The sequence below is a fragment of the Somniosus microcephalus genome, chromosome 4, assembly GCF_052327205.1.
Source record: "Somniosus microcephalus isolate GS21.2 chromosome 4, FLI_Smic_1.0, whole genome shotgun sequence".
Classification (NCBI taxonomy): domain Eukaryota; kingdom Metazoa; phylum Chordata; class Chondrichthyes; order Squaliformes; family Somniosidae; genus Somniosus; species Somniosus microcephalus.
This window is the reverse complement of record NC_140990.1, coordinates 270,479,587-270,501,302: the sequence shown is the minus strand read 5'-3', so window position 1 is coordinate 270,501,302 and position 21,716 is coordinate 270,479,587. Positions and strand designations below refer to the sequence as shown.

General features: G+C 48.2%; 1 protein-coding gene across 3 annotated transcripts in view; it reads right to left on the bottom strand.

The window, feature by feature from the left end:
• ifih1 (interferon induced with helicase C domain 1) overlaps positions 1-21,716 on the bottom strand; it is a 184,110-nt gene that overhangs the window by 32,975 nt on the left and 129,419 nt on the right. For all 3 annotated transcript variants that reach the window (XM_085986418.1, XM_085986419.1, XM_085986420.1), the window contains 3 exons: positions 9,821-10,044; positions 8,160-8,370; positions 4,571-4,776 (listed from right to left, as the gene is read on the bottom strand). In XM_085986418.1, the coding sequence (XP_085842544.1) occupies positions 4,571-4,776; positions 8,160-8,370; positions 9,821-10,044 (641 nt within the window). The remainder of the gene's footprint in view (positions 1-4,570; positions 4,777-8,159; positions 8,371-9,820; positions 10,045-21,716) is intronic.

The following is a 21,716-nucleotide window of genomic DNA, read 5'->3' as shown; positions in this document are numbered from 1 at the left end:
GAGATGCCGACCCTGTGCTGGGCCCCAATGGTAAGGACATGAGCGTTTGGACCTCTCTCGTTCCCCTTGCGCTTCAGATCTACATCCTTTGCCACTGTCCGACCAATGCGCATAATGCCACCACTCATGCCTCCCTCGCTGACGCCCTGTCCTCACTCTAAAGCTACTCTTGTGCCTTCCTCCTTTCAGCTGGTGAGGAGGAGGTCCCTGAGGCTGCGAGTGTCAGTCCCTCGGAAGAGGAGGACGACGAGGAGCAAGAGGAAGGCGGCACATCGGGGGAACCCTCATCCGCGCCAGGGGATGGCAATGGAGGGGACACGTCTTGCCTGGAGGAGAGCCAGGGGGAAGTGTTGCAGGGGGGTGTAGCTCCTGTGCCCAGTGGCGTCCAGCCACGCGGGAAGGGTCGGGCAGCACGGCTGCCTTCTCCCCAGAGGGGGGAAGTGTTGCAGGGGAGTGTAGCTCCTGTGCCCAGTGGCATCCTGCCACGCGGGAAGGGTCGGCCAGCTCGGCGGCCTTCTCCCCAGAGGGGGGAAGTGTTGCAGGGGAGTGCAGTTGCTGGGCCCAGTGGCGTCCAGCCACGCGGGAAGGGTCGGGCAGCTCGGCGGCCTTCTCCCCAGAGGGAGAGTCCGGCCTCCAGTCCGGAGACGGTCCTCGCCCAGGAGGTGCGCCTCCTTGATCAAATGTCCGCGGACTCGGATCGTCGGCACACCGAGTTCATGGGGGTTGTGGGACAGTTGCCTGAGGCCATTGAGTCCCTGGCTCATAGTGTGGCCGATTTCGGGGCCTCACAGGCCAGGGGTTTAGAAGAACTCGCGGCAGCACAGGCCAGGGGTCACGAACAATTCGGGGCAGCACAGGCCAGGGGTCACGAAGAATTCAGGGCATCACAGGACGCGAGTCGGGCCGATTTCAGGGCAGCACAGGCAGCGAGTGCAGAGTTGATGAGTGGTGCCGTGCAGTCACTGGCTGGTCTGATGCGGGCACAGACTAGGGCAGTACGGGCACTCACTGCTGCCACACTCGCTGTGTCACGCACGCATCGCCAGGGCACCCGCCGCGCTGCTGCAGCACTGCGGTCTGGGCTTCACCAGATTGCTGCGCTTGCTGCAGTGCCAGCCCGGCCGACTGCCAGTGTCTCTGGCGACCAGCGAGCGCCTGGCATCAGCCAGCTTGCCCCCATTGCTGCAGCCGCCACTGCCACTCCCCCAGCAAAGCTGCGACGAGCTGCTGGAGAGACTGATGCTGCCCAGCCACAGCTGCAGCAGTCAGCAGCCAGCCCCTCCAGGGCCGGAGCTCGTCTAGGCCGACCCCCAAGGGCATCTGCCGTCACGCATTGTGCCCCTCAGGAGCCTTCCCCCAGCCTTGCAACACCCACAGGGCCCAGGTTGAGGCGGAGCAGCAGGTCGGCCAGGGGCCGGAAAAGCCTGGACAAGGACTCGCCCTCTCGGCACAGAGTGTGTTGCCAAATGTTTTTTTATATGGGGGTGTTTGTGTTCTATATGGGGGGGGGTTTATTTTGGTACGGCCGAAGATGAAGGCAAATGTTTTTTTATATGGGGGTGTTTGTGTTCTGTATGGCGGGGTTTGTCTTGGTAAGGCCGATGATGAAGGCCATTTGGATGGACAAGTTTTGTTATTCCTCCCCAGGTTGTGGGAATGAGATATGTTTTTGACTGTTTTTTGGGGGTCTTGTCTGTTTTTGGGTTTCGTGTGGGAAGGACCCTGAGTTTGTTAAATAAAGCTTTTTATTTATTCAGCTTGTCCATGTGTGATGTTTCAAGTGGTTGTTGCGTTAACCGGCTGAGGGCTTGCGGAGCGGCTGCATTCAGGTGCGTTCATTGCCACAAGCCATTCCCTGACAGGGGGCCTAGAAGTGTCGTTCAATAAGCCGCCGGCGGACGGCCCTTGGACCTTGTGGCTCCCTCCTGGGCTGGTACTCCTCCTCCTCCTCCTCCTCCTCCTGGTCCTCCTGCTCGTCCTCCTGAGGTGGTGGTCCAACGTGAGGTGGCAGTGCCTGAGTCCTGCGGATAGCCAGGTTGTGCAGCATGCAGCAAACGACGACGAACTGGGAGACTCTATCCGGCGAATACTGTAGAGATCCGCTGGAACGATCCAGGCAGCGGAACCGTTGCTTGAGGACGCCAATCGTTTGCTCTATGATGTTCCTTGTGGCTTGATGGCTTTCGTTGTATGCCTCCTCAGCAGGGGTCCTGGGCGCGCGGAGCGGGGTCATGAGCCATGTACACAAAGGATAGCCTTTGTCCCCGATAAGCCATCCTCTTGGGGGAGGCTGTGCCTGGAACATGTCAGCCACAGTAGTCTGGCGCAGGATAAATGCATCGTGGCTGCTTCCTGGAAAGCGGGCATTGACAGCTAGGATGCGCTGCCTGTGGTCACACACCAGCTGTACATTGAGGGAATGGTAGCCCTTCCGGTTGCGGTAATCCTCGGCATTGTCGATAGGTGCCCGCATAGCCACATGCGTGCAGTCAATGGCGCCCTGCACCATGGGGAAGTCGGCGATCCTCGCAAATCCGACTGCACGCTGCTCCTGCCTCTCTAGGGTCATGGGGAAGGAGATGAATTGGTGTCTCCTTGCGAAAAGGGCATCGGTGACCTGCCGGATGCAGCGATGCACGGCGAACTGGGAGATGTTCGCTATGTCCCCAGCAGCGGCTTGGAAGGAGCCGCTTGCATAAAAATTCAGAGCCACCGTGACCTTCACTTCCACTGACAGAGACGTCCTGCACATCAGCTGTGGACGCAGATCTCTGTGAAGCAGCTGGCAGATCTCTGCAACCACCTCCCTTCTGAAGCGCAGCCTCTTAACACAATGCGCGGCAGTCATGGTGAGATAGGACACCTGCTGGCGGTATTCCCTGAGTGGGTAAGGCCTACGTTGCCAACGCCTGATGGCCCCTCTGCGTCTAGGCATGGCTGCCCCTCTCACACAGCGTCTGCGAGCCCTTCGCACATAATGCTGGAACTGAGGGTTGGAACCCCATGCAGCCCCCATAATATACTTGCAAACAGTGAAATCACAATGAGACAAATTTGCAAGCTCTGGCCAGAAGCCAAAAATACCTCTCCTATGTTGGCCCAATTCAGTAAGGTCTCTTCCTTGGTCTCTGTCCAGAAATCCGTAGCACTAAAGTCATTGCAGCAAAATGGCTGCCCTTTATAGTTCAGTCTAAGTGCCCTTTAATTAGCGCTCCCCGAGGCCCGCAGGGCCTCTGCTGCGTTCCACTTCACAGTTCTTAACAGCGCCACGCCCACATTGGGCGGGCGCCACTGAAGTTCCGGTTTGGGGCGCACAAACGGCGTTGCACGACGAAATGACGTCATAAGCTGCGCGCGCAGCTGAGCGCGCGCAAACACTTTGCGCCGGCGCTAAATGTCAACTGAAGTTGGGCGTAGGCGCAGATCGGTCTGCGCCCGGGCGCTAAGTGCCTAGCGCTCGAAATCTACCCCTCATGGCGCTAACGGCTGGCGAACGCAACTGAATTTCTAGGCCATATATTATTCAGTAAACCACAGCAATTTTCAAAGGAATAGGGGTAAGAGAAACTTGCTATAACCTGCTTTGAATCACATAACATTGTCATTCTACTTTTAATCACAGCCGTTACATATTTTCTTCATCATTACAGCAATGTCAATTATCTCCCAGCATCGGTTATAATGGTACAACTAACTTCAAAATAGAAACCAGTATGGGGGTAAACATTCCTCCTATATTTTCCTCTGTTTGCTAATGTTAGCAAAATTTTTAACGCAAATACCAAGTGGGGAAAGTACACATCTATATAAACCAATGATGATTTAGGGTTTGTTAAAAAGGCTGTAATTCAATCTAAGTTTTCTTTTGACATTCCTAAACTATGACACTCATTATAATTCCCTCTTTGGTACCCATTTTCTATATTTAAATTAAGCAAATTTTTATTCTTATCTTCTGATCGCCGGCATATTTTATTTCTTTCACAGGGGATGCACAGCAAGCACCATGCTGCTACCCTCAGCTCGGAGCAGTCACAGAATCAACATGCATGCCTCCCTGAGGTAGGGTACCGCTATCAAGAGTTGCTCCTCATAGCTGAGAATGGACAAAGCATAGCTATGCCAAATAGACTGGAGTTAATTGTCACTCATACAGGACGTTTTTTTAATTTGTTCATGGGATTTGGGCGTTGCTGGCAAGGCCGACATTTATTGCCCATCCCTAACTGCCCTCGAGAAGGTGGTGGTGAGCCACCTTCTTGAACCGTAGAGGGCAGTTAAGAATCAACCACATTGCTGTGGGTCTGGAGTCACATATAGGCCAGACTGGTTAAGGACGGCAGATTTCCTTCCCTAAAGGACATTAGTGAACCAGATGGGTTTTTATGACAATCCGGTAGTTTCATGGTCACCATTACTGATACTAGTTTTTAATTCCAGATTTATTTAATTGAATAAATTCTGCTGTTATATTACCAAGGGATATTTCAATCTCTTATAATTAAATATGCAGACCTACCCTTGTTGGCAATATTTAGTCTATACAAGCAGAACAAATGCAAAATCTTACTTGTAAAATGTGCGATTCCGCATTTCGTTTATTCTTTGCACCACCCACGCCAGGTGATGCTGTTAGTCCAAGGATCTGTGGAAGTGGCTCCACTGCAATCCCTTTTTTGTTGTTGAGCTTTTGCTCAATGTATCTGGTCATTATGCTCCTGTATACTCCTTCTTTCTGAGTGTGGTGGCATTCATCAATTATTATCAGTGAGAAATCTGATAAGAAGAAAGTGTTCATGTTACATTGCAGCAAGTCACCTCACCGCATCTCAGTATCTGTAAGACCACAGTGCTAAATTGTCACACCATTTATTGATGTGCAATGTGGAACTTCTTTTGTAATCTGGGCCACCCGCTATAGCATCAACATGATTTTCTTTCTATAATCCGCTCTGGCAGATTACTACCCAGATGGTGAAGATGGAAATTTACCCCAATGATTCTTAGCTTGGTTGGAATAATACAATCAGAATATCAGATAAAGGTGACAGAAGCTCTGTGTTATTTTTCATTTTTAGGTAGCTTGTATTGGGAATAATGTGCTAGATTTTAAGAATTAGGATGTTGGTGAGGAGTTTTTCATCCCTGGAGTGCATATCAGGAATTTGGGTGTGGAGATCAGCATGCTCTGCAGGATTTTCTGATCATTAATTTTAATGGATAGATCTCCATGCCTAAAATCCTGATATGTGCTTCAGGGGGCGAAGCTCTACACTAGGAGCACAAATTTATAATACCTGCCCTGATATGCTAACATGGAACACAAGTTGTTAATGCATGGAAATGTAGATGGCTGGGAATGAGTAATATGCTAAATTCTAATTGAGGGCATCAGAGTACATCATGTTTTATTATTATAATAAATCCTTACAGCCAATTTGTGCACAGCAAGATCCCACCAACAACAATACGATAACCGACCAGATAATGTTTTTGGTGGTTGAGGGATAAATGTTGGCTAGAACACTGGAAGAAATCCCCTGCTCTTCTTCAAATAGTGCCATGAGATCTTTTATGTCCACTTGAGATTAGACAGGACCACCGACAGTGCTGCACTCCCTCACTACTACACGGAAGTGACAGCCTAGATTGTGTTCAAGTCTCTAGAATGGGTCTTGAAACCACGCCCTTCTGGCTCAGATACAAGAATGCTATCACTGAGACAAGGTTGACACTGAATTGATTAATAAAGCTGTAATTTAGGTGATATTTAGATTGTATCCATGAACTACTTGTGCTTCTTCACATCACCTGCATCCCTTGATTACAATATACCCTTATTACTTGCAATCAACTAGAATACTGCCTGTCAGAAGACAAACAAAACTCTAAGCGTATTCTTTTGCAATTGGAAAGTATAATGACTGGGCAATTGAGACAACAGAATGCATTTTACTCGTTATTAAAATAAAGCAGAGGCTAGAATAGCGGTTTGTATAGCAATTGGGGATGTTCACTGCATTTTCACAGCTGAATTTACAGACATCTACAATAAATCAATGAAATAATTTTCAAACCAATAAGAAACCAGGGTCATGTAGAGCTCATGGACTGAGATGCTATTTCTAAAAGGCAGATCAGAGCCGTTTATCTTGTGGAAGTTGGCCAGTTGTAATTTGGCAGTGTTTAAGGATTAATAAATGTTGGAAACACTGGTTAAAAATCAAAAAGGGAAAACATTTTGTGTACTTCCTGATTTATTGATTGATTTATTGCTGCTTGAATAACTTTCCTACCCATCCTGTTAGGTGAAAGAGGGACCTTTGACAAATTACATGTCCAAAGCTACAGAAAAGACCAATAATCCAAATTAGGTAGTAGCCAGTATAGAAGTGTTCACAGCTGGGATACAACAATTGTTTTTAACTATCCCCCTGCTTTGATGTGGTTGTACATCACATTAAGAACGTTAGCTGATTTCTTTATGCATTTCTCTGAGATCAAAACATTGAAACTTAAAGAACAATACACAATATTTCATCCAGAAAGAGTTTGAATGCTGTGTATGCCCATTAGTCTATTTTGAAATAGTAAATAGTTAACTGTAAAGCCAAATTATTAAAATGATTCATTCTATAAGAGCAGGCATTTATTAAAAAAAAGTTACTACATCTGGTCTTAGTTACAACATTGCAAGCAGGCAGTGATCCATCATGATCAGCTAGAGATAACACCCTAGAGCTCAATAAAACATGGAGATACACTAGAGTCTTTTTATTCCAAAGTTGCAGTCTCCTGAGAAACATTTGCCACAGCAGTGACAAGCTATGCTGTGCTGAAAGTTAAAATCAGAGTAGTGATTGTACACAAACACTTACTCACTAAACAAGATAGCCCTGAAATCCCTGGGTTGGGAGAGGGTATGTGTCCAATTTCCACCCGGAGGGAGGAATTTGGGCTGGAACCCATTTCTGCCAGGATTCTGCCCCATTTACACCAGGACCTTTAGATTCCATTTGGGAGGGGGAAAGAGAACCCTGGGCAGATCTTACACTTGTGCCCCTACACATGCCAGTAAGGGGGTGCAGGATGAGTTTCTGGGTTTCACCAGGAAATTCCTTCCTTTACACCACTGAAAGGCCTCAGCAGAACACATGCTAGTTGTGAGCTGGCCTGAGTCCCTTTGAGGCCTCCTGAAGGCCCAAACCTTCACGGATAAGGTAATCAATCCCAGAGGGGATCATTTACCTTCTCTAGTGGCAGAGTGGGTCCAGTAGAAGCCAAAAATTTAAAGAAAAAAATCTTCAGCCCAGTTGGACCTCAGGGGGAATTTCAGGCAGCTTGGGGTTAGGGTAGGTGGAGGTTCTGCACAGTAACACTTAGCCCAGCAGAACGAGTCCCCATGTGTTGTACAAGAATTCACAATACCACTGCTGCTTGGATTCACCTACTTTCCCCAGTTTATGCCGACAAAAGATGGTGTAATGTATTTTTCACAACTGGTGAACTGATCATGTAAATCATGCTTCTCTTCCCAAGATAAAATGTTGCTTTCTCCTCATAAAATGAATTGTTCATTTCTTGTTTTTAGCAATTGGTTCCTTTGGAGTGGCAGAAGAGATTTTTAAAATCGAGCAGTTCAATCACTGCAGCATGTGGGTAGTGGACTAGCACCAACAATGGACTGCAGAGCAACACGGTAACCAGAACAAAATGAACAAAGAAACTAAACTGTAAGGTTGGGAGAAGAAGAAATTTAAAAAAGCAATAGGAGAAGTGAAAACAAATCCTACAGGAGAGAGAGAACATTTAAATATGAAGAAGCAATCCTATATAAAATTCAAAATTGCTCCTGGATTTATCCTAGAATCAACCTAGGTGCAGCATCCACTGGGAATTGATACAAAAATGACATGCATGTGACACATCGATGCAAATACCATCCTCTCTCTTTTACCACCATTTGTTCAGATGAATTATTCTTCAATTAAATATTTTAGATTAAAGGAGCTCATTTATATGTGATCTGTTAAATTTAGGGCTTATTAACTGTCAGGATTATCATCGCTGTTGCAGACAGATCTATTACAAATAACACAGCGATTACAGTACTTCAAATAATTAGCACATAAAAAAGTGTATTAAAGACAAAAATGTACCTGATATTTTGAGATTATTAGCATCGCTGTCATTTAGTTCAGCCAGCTGATTCTCCAGGATCTGAGCTGTACAGATAATAATGTCATTCTCATGCACCACTTGAGGGAAGGAGATCTTCAGCTGGGTATCACCGCTTATCTTGCTGACACTATACTTATCTTTCAGGTATGGATTGAACTCCTTACGGAAATGCTGGTCAACTAAGGGCACCTGGCGTACATATGAATGAAAGAGAAACAATCATTTGTAATTTTACTGACCTGATTGAATGAGAATATGAATCTAATGTTGTTTAATGCTTTCTCTACAATAGAACAGTGACTACACTTCAAAAGTACTTCATTGACTTTAAAGCGCTTGGGGGGTGTCCCGATGTCGTGAAAGGCGCTATATAAATGCAAGTCTTTCTTTCCTTTTTGCTTTTAAGTAGATTTTAACTTCATCTTATTTCATTGTCAAAATAAGTACAGATTTTCATGACAGCAGTTTTGGCTTTTCCAAAATAATGACAATGCTGTTGTCACTTTGTGATGCAAGAATGCCACCACACTATGATTTCTATAAATCTGTCATCCTATACTAGATTATCTTTTATCCATTATTAATTAATATCTATAAACTAGTGGATTGCCCATGCCATTGCTCATGGTGAGTCAGAGGAGACGCTGATTTAGAACGTGGGCTTGCTAAGCCCCACCCCCTGATCACAATCTAGCAGAATCAGAAATGGAACCCTCGTGTCCTAATCTCGGGTTTCTTTTCCTTTTCCCTCCTTTCTCAACAGGTCTCTCTCTCTCTTTTTCTTCCATTTTTAACAGGGCCCTCTTGCTCTCGTCTCCACCCTAATAATGTCTCTCTCTTTCTCCCCTTCCAAAACTGGTACCCCAGAGGGTCTTTTCTTGCCATTCCCCTTTGAAAAACGGCTTTCTCCCTCTGATCTCTCTTCCCACTTCCCCCCCAAGAGAATCTTTCTCTCTTCCCTGATAACAGTATCTGTCTCTCTTTTTTTCCTCTCAATGACCAGGCTTCAGTGCTGCTGAAAGAGGTAAATAAAAGTCTAGGTGAGTTTATCAGAGACAAACTCCTTTGCGTGCACATGTCGCAGCCATATGAAAAAAGAGTCCTGTGCATGCATATTTTGTTTATTTGCAATGAGGTCATAATATCAAGTTTCTCATTAAGTCTGCTGACTAGGTAGGGATTTTGAAGTATGGCTAGAGTGTGCACCTGGAATTTAGGATGTTCACAGGCATGTTAGGATGTATATGCAGGGTTCCCACCTAGCAAACAAGAGTGCCAGTCACAGCTCTGGTCGTGCTGGTTGTGCTTCGTACTCTATAGCTATCAATTTCAGACCGATAGTGCCGTATACCTACGAAGACTACTTGGAGGAGATGCTCTCATACCATTTCAGCTTTGCACTGTTGCAAAGGTTTCCAATGATAAAATGAGTTCAGGGAATTGTCTATCTTTCTCTAACTTTAAAAATGTTAGTGGCAGTTGGATCAGGCGTCTATACAGGGATTTGCTTTCCCCACTTTGGTGTACTCCAAGCAATATAACTCATCACTGTCTGTCTATATAGCTCCAAAAATAGCTTTTAAAATATAATGCTACTAGCAGTATAACTGAACCACAGTCACCCTCAACAATGAATTACCTTGTTAACAAGCACTATGGCCTTCCCCGTTTTGCCCTGTAATTTCATTTTGTCTAGATGATGTCTGGTAATGTAGACAGCCACTCTGGTCTTTCCACTTCCTGTGGGCAAGCAGATAATGAGGTTTTTACCCTCCAAAGCCGGAGCTGCTACTTCCTGCTGATAGCCTCGAAGCTGGATCTCAGGAACTGGTGACCATCTGCCTTTGTCCTCCTCATCTGAATCTGGAACATGTGTATAGCAAATTTCAAGATGATAAATAGGGAGTGAGATTGATACATAATATATAACATTTTTTGATCTCTTTTGTATCTACAACAAATGGATCCTAACCATGGAACGTGTTCAGCACAAGGCTGTTCAATGTCAAACAATATGTTCATCAGTTGGCAAGCGTGCTGGAATCATTATAGTATCCCAGTAGCCAGTACAGCAGGTGAGAACAGGCAGTAGGGAACTTATCCAGAGCCTCCTAAACCTCAGAAAGCATGCTTACCTGCCTAGGTGTTCTGCATATTCAGCTTGTTGCATGTTTTCCCAGGGTCAGACGGCTCTGAATCAGCTCTTAGTCCAAAGTTGGACAGCTGCCACTGCAATCTTTAAACCTGCTCCAGACTCCTCGCACTCCATGACAGCACAGAGCAGTCTAGCAGCCAGTGTGACCCCTGACCTGACAGGTCTCTGAGTAAAAACTTGACACATTTTTAAAAAATCAAGGCTAATTTTTCTGAATATAGCAGGAGGAAGCACTTTGAATATGTGTTCACCTAGATTTTCCTTCTCCTCTAAGTGCCTTAAGGGCTTTCATTCATAAAGCTACGTGGGTCTTTGCTCTCATTAGCAGGCCTGTGTATTCACTGTACAAATAAAGTGGCAGGAAACTACAAGGACTGCAGGAAGTCTGAAGATTTTACTTTACAAACAATACATAGGCAATTTGGGAAAAAATTCTAAAAAGCACTTTGTGTAAATAGCTTTCAAAGACTGACTTTGTGAACAGCAGTGTGGTGGCACAGCACTTGGGTGCTGTAATGTACAGTGGCACAGACTGATAGGACAGGAGTTCCAAGTCATATCCTCTTCGCAGTGAGTTTGAGCTGCGCCACTGCAGGGAGATACTAAGCAGAGTCATAGAGCTGCTCGACAGAGAGGGAGGGAAAACAACAGAGAAAGTTACACTTGGCCACTCTTGCGCACTTCTCAGTTGCTTGTTTCAGAGATGCACTGGTAAAAGCTTAATTAAAGGGGGATGGAAAGAAAATACTCAAAAAAGAAAGAATTTCACCCTAATAAAAAAAAACTGAAAAATTAGGTAGATCTGTTTTTTCTACTTGCTGTTCTGGTAACGTGATTCCAGAAACAAAACAGACAGTATATACAGGAAGTATGTTTCTCATTACATGTACCCAATAGTTTAGCTAAAGGGGAGTGCCACTCATGGGGGTGGAGGAGCATAACATCTACTTCAGTGTTACGTAAGGAAACGAATGATGTTTACTGCCTCTGAACTTCTTTAGCCTGCACGGAAAGCTAAGCTACTTAAGGGGTTTTGATAAAAATTAAAAGCAAGTTTTACTAAAGCAGCTTTGTTTAAAAATCTTAGTTATACTGCTATAAAATCACTGCTTCTTCAATATTTTCTGATCTTAAATATAAACAATTAGAATGTTTCCCTCCTTAATGTATTTTCTTCTTTTTCCATTTCTCATGTTTCACACCACATCCCCAGACAGAAAAGTAGATGAGAGACCTGCTGCCAGAATTCTACGAATAGTATTAAGTCAGCCACTAAGATGTGACAAAAGGGAGAGGCTGACTCTCACCTACAACTTTTCTCCCCCCACCCCACGTCTGTCAAACCTTCTGTTAAAACACCCGACTTCCACAAGGCACCTTCTAATGATAAATAGAACTGAGACTGATAATTGGGTGTGTGGGGAAATCACTGGCATAATAATTAACAAAAAATAATTTACACCATTAGCTCTTGACAGATAGGAGACTGCAGTAAGAATGAAATAGTGTACAAATGAATGCATTCAGTTGTCATTGCAGATTAGTCCTTAGATCAAGAATCAATTACCTTCACTATATCACCACAAGGGACTTGTCAGTATGGATTTAACTCTCTTCCCCACATACTCACAAAAAGTTTGCTTAATTATTCCATGACCTCAAAGCTGATTGAAATATGTAAAACTATACATTACACTATTTCAACTTGTGGTTAAAGAACAAAATAATTAACGTTGTACTATTACTCAGATAGGAGAGCTGTTATTTATGTATTAAATATGCACATAGGAAGACATTCAGGAAGAGCCTGTATTTATCTGCGTCTACAATGACATTAAAGCTTTATGTATAGAACATGCTCTTGTCACACAACTAGACAGCTTTAATGTAGCTAATATTGAAATAATAAAGTCTTATATTCAGTATTTCCGTCAATTTCATAGTCACCATGATAATTCACAAAATAAAGGAAATAGCAGTTTCAAACTCAACAAAACTTATAGGTTTAAGAATCATAGCCAATACAAGCAGGGAAAAATGACATGCATGGCGAGGGTAGATTATAGATTAGCTCCAGAATGGATTATCTTTCCCCAGTCGTGGATTAGAGCCTGTTAAGGCCCCCCTGTAGGAATATGCCAGCTCTCAGTCACCCCATCACTGAAATTTAATGGCCAGTGAAAATAGGGCTGAATCTGGGTTCCAATGGTGTAACCAGGTTTCACCCCAAATTCCTGCAACCCCCCCTGCCCCCTGCCCCCAAATCAGCTCAAGTGGAACTGGAGATCTCTGCTTTCTTCAGCCCCAGGGATTTCAGGGGCAGTGGGGTTTTTTTTTACATTGGATTGATTCCAGATTAAACTCAAGTCATGAGCAACCATTGTGCAAACATAACTAAAGTCAGCACTGCCAAATCGACTTCCATCTTCTTCTGGGGCTTGATTGAGTGGAGTGGATTACAGCGTTTGCACATTTCTGTCAAGCGGCGACATCAGTTCTATGATTTCATGGAACTACAATCATCTGCACTATGTATTTGAGCAGAATATAGTTCTTGATCCCCTAACCTTCTCTTCCACCCATTCTAGTTTGGTGTCAATGGGTAACATAAATGGATCTAATATAACATGTGGCAGTGGAGTCAGTTTTAAAGAGTGTGCAGGGCCAGAGGGACCTGGGAGTTAATGTGCATAGGTCCCTGAAGGTGGCAGGACATATTGAGAGAGTGGTTAACAAAGCATATGGGAAATAACAACAGAAAATGCTGGAAAAACTCAGCAGGCCAGGCAACATTCGTGGAGAGAGAAGTAGAGTCAACGTTTCAGGTTGAAACCCTTCGTCAGGACTGAGAGAAAACACAGGAAATGAAACAGATTAAAAGGCCAGTTTGGGGGCTGGGAAATGGGGATGAAAGAACAAAAGAGAAGTGAAGAGACATTAAGAGGTATTCAAGATGAGACGAGATGGTGATAGGACTAATAAAGCATATGGGCCTAGAAATTCAGTATAGCCACTTTTGGGGCGGTAAAGTCGGGCGGGCGCTAAAGTTAGCGCCCGCCGGAAAGTGGAGGCCACTTCGCCGATATTCAGTAGCTTTGGCCAAGGAGTTTGGGCGAGCGCTGAAACTGGCGTTGCACTCCTATCTTTAGGCGCTAAGCCGGCGGTGCAGACTGATAACGCCGAGGCTGGGCGCAGCGCAGTTGCGGTCATGTTTTGATTGACAGCAGACACCCTGACGCCGGCCAGCTCTTAAAGGGGGAAGGGTCGACTTTGTCTGCTGCCACGCCCTGGATAGTGGAGCCCTGCAGCTAGGCCTGAACACTGCTGGTGGACCCAAATAGCGCCTGAAGCCATGCAGAAGGCCCATGAACGAGCGCAGCGCTTCTCAGAGCATGCTTTGAGGGTGCTGCTTAGGGGTTTGGAAAAGAAAAGAGAGATCTTGTGCCCGGACAGTGGCAAGAAGGCTCCCAGGAGGCAGTACAGGAGAGCCTGGAGGGAAATCGCCCAGAGGGTGTCAGCCAACAGCGATGTCCCCAGGACTGGTGACCAATGCCGCAAGAAGTACAACGACCTCACTCGGTTGGTCAGGGTGAGTACCCTTTCCAGTGTCCTCCTCATCCTTGCATGTGCACCTCACATTATGGGCAAAGGGACCTCAAAGGCCTAATGGCCAGCCCTCCTCCCGCAGCTATGGCACTGGCATGATCATCAATAGCACTTTCTGCACTTTACACACTGGCCAAGCTATTCGACCATGGGAGGCAGTGCACACAACAACAGGGCACCACACTGGCCAAGCTATTCGACCATGGGAGGCAGTGCACACAATAACAGGGCACCACACTGTACTTAGAGGCCATCCTTTCTCTTGCAGGCCAAGCTGGCGCAGAATCTGAGGAGCCGGACTGTCACCGGGGGAGGCCGTGCCCAGTTCCAGGAGCTCAGTGACCTGGAGGAGCGCGTGGCTCGACTCATGCGTGCCCGGGTGGTTGGCCCCGTTGCTATTGGAGATGCCGACCCTGTGCTGGGCCCCAATGGTAAGGACATGACCGTTTGGACCTCTCTCGTTCCCCTTGCGCTTCAGATCTACATCCTTTGCCACTGTCCGACCAATGCGCATAATGCCACCACTCATGCCTCCCTCGCTGCCGCCCTGTCCTCACTCTAAAGCTACTCTTGTGCCTTCCTGCTTTCAGCTGGTGAGGAGGAGGTCCCTGAAGCTGAGAGTGCCAGTCCCTCGGAAGAGGAGGACGACGAGGACCAAGAGGAAGGCGGCACATCGGGGGAACCCTCATCCGCGCCAGGGGATGGCAATGGAGGGGACACGTCTTGCCTGGAGGAGAGCCAGGGGGTAGTGTTGCAGGGGGGTGTACCTCCTGGGCCCAGTGGCGTCCAGGCACGCGGGAAGGGTCGGGCAGCACGGCTGCCTTCTCCCCAGAGGGGGGAAGTGTTGCAGGGGAGGGCAGTTCCTGGGCCGAGTGGCGTCCAGGCACGCGGGAAGGGTCGGGCAGCTCGGTGGCCTTCTCCCCAGAGGGAGAGTCCGGCCTCCAGTCCGGAGACGGTCCTCGCCCAGGAGGTGCGCCTCCTTGATGAAATGTCCGCGGACTCGGAGCGGCGCCACACCGAGTTCATGGGGGTTGTGGGACAGTTGCCTCAGGCCATTGAGTCCCTGGCTCATAGTGTGGCCGATTTCGGGGACTCACAGGCCAGGGGTGTCGACCAACTCGCGGCAGCACAGGACGCGAGTCGAGAGTTCATGAGTGGTGCCGTGCAGACACTGGCTGGTCTGATGCGGGCACAGACCAGGGCAGTTCGGGCACTCACTTCTGCCACACTCGCTGTGTCACGGACGCATCGCCAGGGCACCCGCCGCCCTGCTGCAGCACAGCGGTCTGGCCTTCACCAGATTGCTGCGCTTGCTGCAGTGCCAGCCCGGCCGAGTGCCAGTGTCTCTGGCGACCAGCGAGCGCCTGGCATCAGCCAGCTTGCCCCCACTGCTGCAGCCGCCACTGCCACTCCCCCAGCCAAGCTGCGATGAGCTGCTGGAGAGACTGATGCTGCCCAGCCACAGCTGCAGCAGTCAGCAGCCGGCCCCTCCAGGGCCGGACCTCGTCTAGGCCGACCACCAAGGGCATCTGCCGTCACGCATTGTGCCCCTCAGGAGCCTTCCCCCAGCCTTGCAACACCCACAGGGCCCAGGTTGAGGCGGAGCAACAGGTCGGGCAGGGGCCGGAGAAGCCTGCACAAGGACTTGCCCTCTCGGCACACCAAGTAGAGTGTGTTGCCAACTGTTTTTTTATATGGGGGTGTTTGTGTTCTGTATGGGGGGGGCTTATTTTGGTAAGGCCGAAGATGAAGGCAAATGTTTTTTTATATGGGGGTGTTTGTGTTCTGTATGGGGGGGTTTGTCTTGGTTAGGCCGAGGATGAAGGCCAATTGGATGGACAAGTTTTGTTATTCCTCCCCAGGTTGTGGGAGTGAGATATGTTTTTGACTGTTTTTTGGGGGTCTTGTCTGTTTTTCTGTTTCATGTGGGAAGGGCCCTGAGTTTGTTAAATAAAGCTTTTTATTTATTCAGCTTGTCCAGGTGTCATGTTTCAAGTGGTTGTTGCGTTAACCGGCTGAGGGCTTGCGGAGCGGCTGCATTCAGGTGCGTTCATTGCCACAAGCCATTCCCTGACAGGGGGCCTAGAAGTGTCGTTCAATAAGCCGCCGGCGGACGGCCCTTGGACCTTGTGGCTCCCTCCTGGGCTGGTACTCCTCCTCCTCCTCCTCATGGTCCTCCTGCTCGTCCTCCTGAGGTGGTGGTCCAACGTGAGGTGGCAGTGCCTGAGTCCTGCGGATAGCCAGGTTGTGCAGCATGCAGCAAACGACGACGAACTGGGAGACTCTATCCGGTGAATACTGTAGAGATCCGCCGGAACGATCCAGGCAGCGGAACCGTTGCTTGAGGACGCCAATCGTTTGCTCTATGATGTTCCTTGTGGCTTGATGGCTTTCGTTGTATGCCTCCTCAGCAGGGGTCCTGGGCGCGCGGAGCGGGGTCATGAGCCATGTACACAAAGGGTAGCTCTTGTCCCCAATAAGCCATCCCCTTGGTGGAGGCTGTGCCTTGAACATGTCAGCCACAGTAGTCTGGCGCAGGATAAATGCATCATGGCTGCTTCCTGGAAAGCGGGCATTGACAGCTAGGATGCGCTGCCTGTGGTCACACACCAGCTGTACATTGAGGGAATGGTAGCCCTTCCGGTTGCGGTAATCCTCGGCATTGTCGATAGGTGCCCGCATAGCCACATGCGTGCAGTCAATGGCGCCCTGCACCATGGGGAAGTCGGCGATCCTCGCAAATCCGACTGCACGCTGCTCCTGCCTCTCTAGGGTCATGGGGAAGGAGGTGACTGGGTGTCTCCTTGCGAAAAGGGCATCGGTGACCTGTCGGATGCAGCGATGCACGGCGAACTGGGAGATGTTCGCTATGTCCCCAGCAGCGGCTTGGAATGAGCCACTTGCATAAAAGTTCAGAGCCACCGTGACCTTCACTTCCACCGACAGAGACGTCCTGCACATCAGCTGTGGACGCAGATCTCCGTGAAGCAGCTGGCAGATCTCTGCAACCACCTCCCTTCTGAAGCGCAGCCTCTTAACACAATGCGCGGCAGTCATGGTGAGATAGGACACCTGCTGCCGGTATTCCCTGAGTGGGTAAGGCCTACGTTGCCGACGCCTGATGGCCCCTCTGCGTCTAGGCATGGCTGGCCCTCTCACACAGCGTCTGCGAGCCCTTCGCACATAATGCTGGAACTGAGGGTTGGAACCCCATGCAGCCCCCATAATAAACTTGCAAACAGTGAAATCACAATGAGTCAAATTTCCAAGCTCTGGCCAGAAGCCAAAAATACCTCTCCTATGTTGTCCCAAATTAGTAAGGTCTGTTCCTTGGTCTCTGCCCAGAAAGCCAAAGCACTAAAGTCATTGCAGCAAAATGGCTGGCCTTTATAGTTCAGTGTAAGTGCCCTTTAATTAGCGCTCCCCGAGGCCCGCAGGGCCTCTGCTGCGTTCCACTTCACAGTTCTTAACAGCGCCACGCCCACATTGGGCAGGCGCCACTGAATTTCCGGTTTGGGGCGCAGAAACAGCGTTGCACGACGAAATGACGTCATAAGCTGCGCGCGCAGCTGAGCGGGCGCAAACACTTTGCGCCGGCGCTAAATGTCAACTGAAGTTGGGCGTAGGCGCAGATCGGTCTGCGCCCGGGCGCTAAGTGCCTAGCGCTCGAAATCTACCCCTCTTATGGCGCTAACGGCTGGCGAATGCAACTGAATTTCTAGGCCATGGGATCTTGGGCTTCGTAAATAGAGGTATTGAGTACAAAAGTAGAGAAGTTATGCTGAACCTTTATAAAGCGCTGGTTAGGCCACAACTGGAGTATTGCGTCCAGTTCTGGTCACCATACTTTAGGAAGGATGTGAAGGCCCTTGAGAAGGTGCAGAGGAGATTTAGCAGAATGTTTCCGGGGATGGGGGACCTTAGCTACAAGGAGAAGCTGGATTTGTTTTCATTAGAGCAAAGGAGGTTGAGGGGTGATTTGATAGAGGTGTACAAGATTATGACGGGTTTGGATAGGCTAGACGGGGAAAGGCTGTTCCCAATAGTTGATGGTACAAGGACTAGGGGACATAGATTTAAGGTTTTGGGCAAGAGATACAGGGGGGACGTGAGGAAAAACCTTTTTACGCAACGAGTGGTGATGACCTGGAATTCGCTGCCGACGTAAGTGGTGGAAGCGGAGACACTCGATGTTTTCAAGGGGAGACTGGATAGGCACGTGCAGGGCTATGGGGATAAAGTGCGGGAATGAGACTGACTGGATTGCTCTACAGAGAGCCGGCAAGGACTTGATGGGCCGAATGGCCTCCTTCGTATGACTAAGTACGTCCAAGAAGTGTTTATTTTCATAACTGGAGTAATTCGAGTATGCTCTTTTCTTGTATCAGTTCCAGGTCTTTAGGTTTCATATTGTTCCATATCTCACTCTTTTGCAATCCATTGTATATGTAGATAGCGGAAGAACCGGTTGAGGGCCTCACAACAAGACTTCATGGGGAAAAATTTGGTACCAACTATTTTGGGGCACTAACATCACCTGTGCGCTAACTTTAGCGCCCAGCGCTAATTAGTGCCGGCGACTGCAAAATTTAGTTTTAGCGCCCCAAGGGGGAAGTGGAGCGCTAAATCAAGCACAAAAATGCTGCAAAATGGGCCGTGTAACGCTGCCGCGTTCAAAGGTTCCTTCCCTCCCTTAAAAAGGGCCATCACTGCAGGCTCTGCAATTTAAAAAGTAGCTACCTGGACCACCAAGACTGCCGCGATCCCGCGCGATCGGCCCAGCACTCAAGCAGAGTGCCAGGCTGATCGATCGCGGGCAGGAACCCGCGGAAAAAACTAGAACAGGAAAGGTAAGTTTTTTTTTTACTTACCCCGGCCACCTCGTCTTTAATCATTGCCCCCGAAGCGGCCGTCGCCCGATGCACGCCTCCTGCAGCTGTCGGTGTTTTCGACCGGTGCAGCTAGAGGGGCGGAAGTTAATTCCAGGTCCGGGGTGCTGCGCACAGTGATGCCGTCATGATCTTCGGGCGAAGGAGATCGGGGTGCAACGCCGTAGCGCCGCCGCAAATCTCCCGCCGATTATGGTGGGAGTCGATGTCAGCACCGCACCCGGTCGCAAAGCCATTTGCGCCCTGTTAACGCCCCCCGGGGGCACTAAGGGGAGGTGCAAAGGCACCCAATTTCACCCCCCATAGAATTATACTGTAGATTTATTCTAGCTTATATAGCATATACTGTAGTGGAGTAACACTCCATCAAACTACTTGGATAATGTTTGGATTTTTAAAATATCTGATCCTACAAATAAACTCACTTCCATTGAATCCCATCTGATTAAAGATTTTTGGTAAACTAAAAATCATGTGATCAGTCTTAACACAATCTGAACTAATCCTAAAGGAAGATCTGACCAGCAGATAGAACACTACCTCTCTTTCCTCCTTTAAGACGCACTTTAAAACCTAGAGTCAAAGAGTTATACAGCACAGTAAGAGGCCCTTCGGCCCATCGTGTCCGCGCCGGCCATCAAGCCCTGTCTATTCTAATCCCATTTTCCAGCACTTGGTCCGTAGCCTTGTATGCTATGGCGTTTCAAGTGCTCATCTAAATGCTTCTTGAATGTTGTGAGGATTCCTGCCTCTACTACCCTTTCAGGCAGTGAGTTCCAGATTCCAACCACCCTCTGGGTGAAAAAGTTTTTCCTCAAATCCCCTCTAAACCTCCTGCCCCTTACCTTGAAACTATGCCGCCTGGTTATTGACCCCTCTACTAAGGGGGAAAGTTCCTTTCTATCTACCCTATCTATGCCCCTCATAATTTTGTACACCTCAATCAGGTCCCCTCTCAGCCTTCTCTGCTCTAAGGAAAACAACCCCAGCCTGTCCAGTCTCTCTTCATAGCTGAAGCGCTCCAGCCCAGGTAACATCCTGGTGAATCTCCTCTGCACCCTCTCCAATGCAATTACATCCTTCCTATAGTGTGGCGACCAGAACTGCACACAGTATTCCAGCTGTGGCCTAACTAGCGTTTTGTACAGCTCCATCATAACCTCTCTGCTCTTATATTCTATGCCTCGGCTAATGAAGGCAAGTATCCCATATGCCTTTTTAACCATCTTATTGTAGGGTTCTCAAAATTCCCACATTCCCCAAAAGTTATGGATAAAGGGACCCTGTATGGACAAGTTGTTAAAAAGGGTACCCAAAATGGCTTCTGCAACCTCGTGACCAAAAGTACAGGATTTTAAAAGCAAGGCCCTGCAGAAAAGGCAGGCACTTTTCAAAACCTGAAATGAAACCTAAAATGCATGAATCTGTGAGGAGACTTTGTGGAGCCAGACAGATAAGCAAACACAGAATATGCATTCATTCACCTTGGAACAGATCAGGTTAGAATGGGCCTAAATCGAGGCCATAAGGTTTCTGCATATTTAATCGGTAACACCTCATAGTAGCCATCAAGCTAGGATGAGGACAATTAAGTTTCATAAATGACAAACAGCCAGGACATCGAAGCCATTAAACACGGAGGCAACCACTCCAGAAGTCGTTAAAGTAAATGGCTGTAATCATTTTAAACGAGCCCACCAAAAGTTAGACAAAGGACTGACCTGATTTGGCGCGCAGATAAGGAATGAAGAACCGGGTATAATTGTAGGCCCATCGGCAGTGATCGCTCTCTTAGCTCTTGCTCTTGCCCTTGTCTCTTGGCCTTGGCCTCCTGCCTCTCATTCTCGTGCCCTGACCTCGTGGCTGGCTCTCTTTTCGCTCCCCGCGCCGCTCAACACCAAGGACGCCCATTACTACACCGAGGGCCAAACGCGGGAGGAGAACGAGACCCGAATCCGAAAACACACAGGACACACAGGCCACAAGCGGGCAGACGAGTCGAGACGAGACGAAGAATACGGTAAACCGATAAGGGCAGAGAAGGGCAGCGGAAAGACGCGTTGGGGCCCAAACGCCTAGTTATAAGCTGGCGTTTGACAAATAAGCTGGCATTTAAAGCATGGATAGCAGCGTCCATGACGAATAAACTGGCGTTCGAAGGATGGGTAGTAAAATCAGTTTAACAGTGTAAACCGCCAACCGAGCCCCAACTGTTTTAAAAACTCGTCAGTGACTAAACCGCCCGAGGAAGAAGACGACGACTTGACGCGACTCGACGACGACATTAGCTGAGGAAAAGGAGGGTGATTCGCATAAACAACTCCACCACCGCGATCTGTGACCACGTGGCGACGAGGTACCCCAAAGGACAGCAAGAACAGACCCCAAAACTCACAACCGTTAAAAGTCAACAGGTTTCAAATTGGTGAGCATGAATTCCTGGCCCCTCGTAGCTTAATCTAGTTAGGTATTGGGGGTGGGATAAGGATAAGGGGATTTTTAATGTATTTGTTTCCCTCGATGTGCTGTGTGTTACCCATTCCCATATAAGTGTATTAATTGTTTATGCCTGTAATTCTCAGTAAGATTGTGTTTTATTCAGCCTTTTAATAAAATTTTGGTTTTCTTGCACCAAACCACTTGTCTACTCGATTTTCCGTATCGCCGCCTGTACCTAAGTCCGGTGTCTAGAACCCAGGGGTGTGGGAGCGATTCGAACCGCTCAGAAACAGTCAGAGGTGAAGCTGACTGGGCACACGCCAACCCCCTACAGAAATGGCGACCGCGGCAGGACTCCGGCAACAGGGGTGCGATACAGTAGTCAATGGTTCGGAAGAGCAAACCATGATGGAGGAAAGGATTTCTGATTATGTGTTTAGTAAGGT